Source organism: Pan paniscus, chromosome 14 (genome assembly GCF_029289425.2).
Source record: "Pan paniscus chromosome 14, NHGRI_mPanPan1-v2.0_pri, whole genome shotgun sequence".
NCBI lineage: Eukaryota > Metazoa > Chordata > Mammalia > Primates > Hominidae > Pan > Pan paniscus.
In genome coordinates, this window is record NC_073263.2 from 25,999,026 (window position 1) to 26,005,025 (window position 6,000).

At 37.0% G+C, this 6,000-nt stretch overlaps 1 protein-coding gene across 3 annotated transcripts in view; it reads left to right on the forward strand.

The window, feature by feature from the left end:
- Nucleotides 1-5,506, forward strand: part of CDK8 (cyclin dependent kinase 8) — a 151,427-nt gene extending 145,921 nt beyond the window's left edge. For 2 of the 3 annotated variants that reach the window (XM_003818346.6, XM_055096576.2), the window contains 4 exons: nt 722-819; nt 1,538-1,616; nt 1,735-1,893; nt 4,228-5,506. In XM_003818346.6, the coding sequence (XP_003818394.1) occupies nt 722-819; nt 1,538-1,616; nt 1,735-1,893; nt 4,228-4,353 (462 nt within the window). In that variant the 3' untranslated portion in view covers nt 4,354-5,506. The remainder of the gene's footprint in view (nt 1-721; nt 820-1,537; nt 1,617-1,734; nt 1,894-4,227) is intronic. The other variant, XM_008971624.5, reaches the window with a different exon arrangement.
- Nucleotides 5,507-6,000: the final 494 nt, after the last annotated feature.

Sequence of the window (6,000 nt, forward strand, 5' to 3'; positions counted from 1 at the left end):
CCTGTGATAATAGTCACCATTTTTAATCTCCATTTGACAAATGAGGTAACAAAAATATTAAGGTAACTTATCCAGTGTCACGCAGCTAATAAATGTTGAGTCAGGATTTGAATGGAGCAGTCGACTTTCAGAGTCTCTGCTCATCACACAGCTCTGTACTTTATAAGTTGTGTATCACCATTTTTATTTAGACTAGAACAGCACTGCACAGTACCACTTTCTGTGATGATCTGCACAGTGCAGTAGCGTAGCCACTAGCCACATTTGGCTCTTGAAATGTGCCTGGTGTAATGGGGAGATTGACTTTTTTATTTAATTCAGTTTTGATTAACTTGGATCTAAATATGAATCGCTGCATGTGTTAGTGTATTATGTGTGTAACAACAGCTTTTTTATCTTAATAGAAAAAGAATAGAAAATACACGAATTTTGGTCCTGTTCTAAATTGGATAAAGCCATTTAGATAATGGGGGTGGGGATCATTTGTTTAGTCAGAGAACATAAGCAAGAGTAAAACAAGTGAGATTATGAAACTGGAATGACTAAAGTGTGAATTACTACATTAAATTTAACAACTAGGAGTTTTGTTGTTAATTTGGGGGAATAAATATTTTCCAAATTGTGATGTTATTCACCAAAAAATATATATCGTCTTCACATATGTGCTGAAAGATAACTGTGAGAAGCAGTACAGTCATGTTTCTGTGATTTGTGATTTCAGCTTCAGAAGTTGCTTACCATGGACCCCATAAAGCGAATTACCTCAGAACAGGCTATGCAGGATCCCTATTTCTTAGAAGACCCACTTCCTACATCAGAGTAAGTGGCCTAGTTAGTTAACTCCTCAGCATGATGGAATTTTTGGAGTATGCTTTCTTCTGCTTGTCAGCTCTTAAGTTGCTCCTCCTCTTATATGGGAACCCAAGGAAATCCTTTATGACAAGCAAAAATGAGCTTTGCTGATTAAAGTGTCATTTAGGGCCTTTCCAGTTAAGAGGCATTGCTGTTCATCTCTTGCTTTATGAAATGCTGATCACATTAGTTTCAGCAGTGATCCAGCTATTCAGTGACAGGTTGGTTATGCGTGCTGTAGCTCCTTACTGTCTGCAGTTACAGTTTCATGTTCCAAAATTGCAAATATTCCCAAATGTGTTCCCTATACCATCTTTTGTTTTGTTAATAAATGTAGTAGGAAGGGTAAAACAAAAATTACCTTTGAATGGTGACACATACTTCAGCTAGAATCTATATTTTGTCTGTATTAATAGAAGAGTAATGCTGGGATAAAAGAAGAAAGCTGAATCGTACTCGATGATTATTGATCATTTGTATACAGCTCAAGCCCTCAAGTAGCCTGCTGTAATATTACTAGTTACAAAGAAAAGATTCATTTTGTCACAGTTACATGAAAGGTGCTTATATTTGCAAATACGGAGACAAAGTTCATCTTAAAAGATTAAAATGAGAATCTCCTAAATGAAGCATTTGGAATATTGATTAGTATACCAGAAATGGTTTTTCTTTTTCTTATGATCAGCGTTTTTGCCGGTTGTCAAATCCCTTACCCAAAACGAGAATTTTTAACGGAAGAAGAACCTGATGACAAAGGAGACAAAGTAAGTATTAAAGTACTGTTAGCAGCTTCTTGTTTCGTGAATGTCTCCATAACATTTTCCATTGTGGGTATATTTTGTTCTCCCTCTGAGCTGAACTTTTTCTGTTTAACCAATTGAGAAGAACCAGCAGCAGCAGCAGGGCAATAACCACACTAATGGAACTGGCCACCCAGGGAATCAAGACAGCAGTCACACACAGGGACCCCCGTTGAAGAAAGTGAGAGTTGTTCCTCCTACCACTACCTCAGGTGGACTTATCATGACCTCAGACTATCAGGTATTCCAAGTTTATTTTGTATTGACTGCATGTCAGTGTTTACATATGGGTTTATGATCGTGGGAAAATGTGATTTAATTGAGAAATACTGACGTCTGTATACCCAGGGAAATACATTAACATGAAATGTTACTGGCATGGAAAAGTACTGACAGTGGTATGGTAGCAAGGGTTTAGACTTTTGAACCAGACTTGGGATGATCAAATACAAATTATGCCATTTATTAACTGTGTGACCTTGGACAAGTAGGATAATATCTCCTGGCGTTTTTTCATCTGTAAAATGAAACTAGTAAAACCTAACTTGCAGCTGTTGTCAGATTAGATATGAAGTGGCTTGACACCTAGCTTGTGGTAGGAGCTTGATAGCTATTGTTTTGGAACTATTTCACAGTGATTAAGAACATAGGCTTTCAGATCCCAGTCTGGCCACTTACTTCTCTGTATCCTTGAGTAAGTGATTCAGATGTTCTCAGTTTCCATCTGTAGACTATGGATAATGATCAATGTGAAGCTGTAGTAAGGATTAAATGAGATAACTCTGGGAGGTTAAGTGTTGCAGCCATTTCAGGAAACTGAGGCTTGTAGAGGTTAAATAACTTTCACATGGATCCCCAGCAAGCTGTAGATGCAGGACTCATATTTGATCTGACCACAAAGGCTGTTAGGTTGCCTGCTTAGGGATCCTATCATGGCATTGTCAGTTACGTTGTGGAAAGACCCTCTTTGAAAATAGTATACCACCTCCTTTTCTCTTCTGCTTATTCTAACCATATTCCCAACTACACAAGGGTTCAGTGTGGGAAGGATACTGAAAATCTGACGAATTAGAATTATTTACACACAAAAAAAAAGAGAGAGAGAAAGAGATGTTATTAAACTGATAAGGTCCCGAGTGCTCGTTACTGTACTTTCAGAATTAGGTATTAACTCTTTCCTTTGGTTTGGGGAGAAGTCCAGCCCATCACACCATGGAAATCACTGTTGTGTGAGTCGTAATTCTCTTCCAGTTAGCTAAACAAGGACACCAAGGGCAGACAGCTGTGGGAGTTGTTGGTTCCAGTATCTTTTTCTTCCTTTCCGGATGGGAAGAGTGCATCTCTCTTGGCCCACGAATGTGTTTGCACACTAAGGTGATGGCATCCTTAGAAGGAAGCAGAGCAGTGCTCTGACCTTCGCTTCTGGAACCGAGAAAATGATGCCATGCTGCTTTGTTGGTGTGATTGTTGTTGGTTTTTTGTGGATGAATTTTAAAATAGTATTTGTGACTATCATTTCATGTGTCTACTCTTTTTAAAAATGTTACCTTTTCTAGGATTGGCAGAATTTGGAATTACATGTCTTATTAAATATGCTTTGAAAGACAGAAGTAATAAGTTCTGGTTAATCTTTTATAGTGTTTGTCTTGGGAGCAAATAGTATTAGAGAGAGGTGTGAGAATGGGAATAATAATCTAACATATCAAAATTAGAGAACCCCAAACCATCACATTCTTTCTCTTTGTGTCATTTTAGAATTGAGAATACCATCCTTCTTACATGTCTGTGGTTATATTTTTACTTTTGTATATAAACTTGTAGCAGAAAATAAGATTCAGTAGTTTAAAGGGGCCAGGCACTGTGGCTCATGCGTAATCCCAGTGGTTTAGAAGGCTGAGGGGAAGGATCACTTGAGGCCTGGAGTTTGAAATCAACCTAGGCAACATAGCAAGACTCTGTTCCTTCAAAAAAAATTTTAAAAAATTAGCTGAGCATGGAGGTGCGTGCCTATAATCCTAGCAATGATTATACCATTACACTCCAGCCTGGATGATAGAGTGACACCCTGTCTCAAAAGAAAAAAAAAATAGTTTAAAGGGCATAAAAATGTATTAATGCCAAAGAAATGGATTCTGTGATACCTTCTCCTGTCATACTCATTTTTATTCTTCAATCATGTGTGTGGGGGCGAGTTTTCTACTGAAGAAAGCATGTAAATAAGCTTTGAATTTTTTATGTATACATCATTAAGTTTCTGGGTAAACATCTCAAGCAAATTTACCAAGTAGATACAAAACAGCATAAAAAGGGGTTACTCCTGTAGAAAAAAATGTATTTGCACAGCATAGTAATAAGCCTAGGCTTAATATTATTTACTAGCAATATTTCTGACCTTCCTCAAGAGAAGAGGATGTTAAAATATTTGGGGTTTTTGTCTTTAATTATAAAGTTAGTACATAGCACAAAACCTATACATCCTTTCTTCCTTGAAACATAATGACACTTCAGTCACATATTGGGATTGAGCTTCCCCTAGAAGCACCTGAATCACACTTTTCCCTCATCTCCTTTCCAGCGTTCCAATCCACATGCTGCCTATCCCAACCCTGGACCAAGCACATCACAGCCGCAGAGCAGCATGGGATACTCAGCTACCTCCCAGCAGCCTCCACAGTACTCACATCAGACACATCGGTACTGAGCTGCATCGGAATCTTGTCCATGCACTGTTGCGAATGCTGCAGGGCTGACTGTGCAGCTCTCCGCGGGAACCTGGTATGGGCCATGAGAATGTACTGTACAACCACATCTTCAAAATGTCCAGTAGCCAAGTTCCACCACTTTTCACAGATTGGGGTAGTGGCTTCCAAGTTGTACCTATTTTGGAGTTAGACTTGAAAAGAAAGTGCTAGCACAGTTTGTGTTGTGGATTTGCTACTTCCATAGTTTACTTGACATGGTTCAGACTGACCAATGCATTTTTTTCAGTGACAGTCTGTAGCAGTTGAAGCTGTGAATGTGCTAGGGGCAAGCATTTGTCTTTGTATGTGGTGAATTTTTTCAGTGTAACAACATTATCTGACCAATAGTACACACACAGACACAAAGTTTAACTGGTACTTGAAACATACAGTATATGTTAACGAAATAACCAAGACTCAAAATGAGATTATTTTGGTACACCTTTCTTTTTAGTGTCTTATCAGTGGGCTGATTCATTTTCTACATTAATCAGTGTTTTCTGACCAAGAATATTGCTTGGATTTTTTTGAAAGTACAGAAAGCCACATAGTTTTTCCAGAAAGGTTTCAAAACTCCCAAAGATTAACTTCCAACTTATAAGTTTGTTTTTATTTTCAATCTATGACTTGACTGGTATTAAAGCTGCTATTTGATAGTAATTAAATATGTTGTCATTGATATAAACCTGTTTGGTTCAGCAAACTAAAATGATTGTCATAGACAGTGTTTTATTTTTCCTGTTGGTGTTGCTGATTTGTGAGCATGCTTTAAGATGAAAAAAGCATGAATGATAACTTCCTTAAAAAGGTGCGGCATCCAATTCAAATATTTTCGTCCTGATTTTAAAGCTGGTTGGTGTAGTGCTATTAAAATTTCGTTCAGTTAATTTTCCTTTTGAAAACTTGTTCGCACGTTGTTTAGGGTGCCCTTACTTCAGCAAAGGAGAAGGAGTAGGAGAGCCTTAGAATTTTTGAGGAAAAAAAAACCTATAACATACAATGTACTGTATCAAACTATTTTACATGAATGACACAAGTATTCTGAATAAAAAATAATTGAACATTGTTAAAAACAAGGTGTTATGTAATAAATTTATTTTTCATAAATCAAAACATGGAGTCAGCTGTATTTTTTATATCTACAAAGGGTTTTTGTTTTAATTTTAAAATATGCCTTAACAAGTAGCCTCTGAAGAAATCTCTTCACTTTTCATTAATAATATCTATGTGTCTGTCTCCATAATGGAGTACTGACTTGAGTCTTAGATATGGATCCTTTTTCCTGGTATACTCGGTACCATAATGTAAGATATGAAACACAGACACCTATCTAATTGGAAGATATTGGTGAGCCTTCAATCGCTGGAATAATTCCTAATTTATTCTGTGTTGTACTGAGAAGGATTTGACTGTTGTATCCCTAATAATTCATTTTCCTCCTCCAGAAAATACAGAAGATTAGGGAAAAAAACTAACTTTTTTCTTAAAAACCCAACTCAATGATATAAAAACATTCTAAAACAAAATCACTGAGGAATCTCTGTCCTTATAGGCCTGACAGTACAGTAATGGTAATTTCTAGGAGCTGAATTCATGTTTCCATTTTA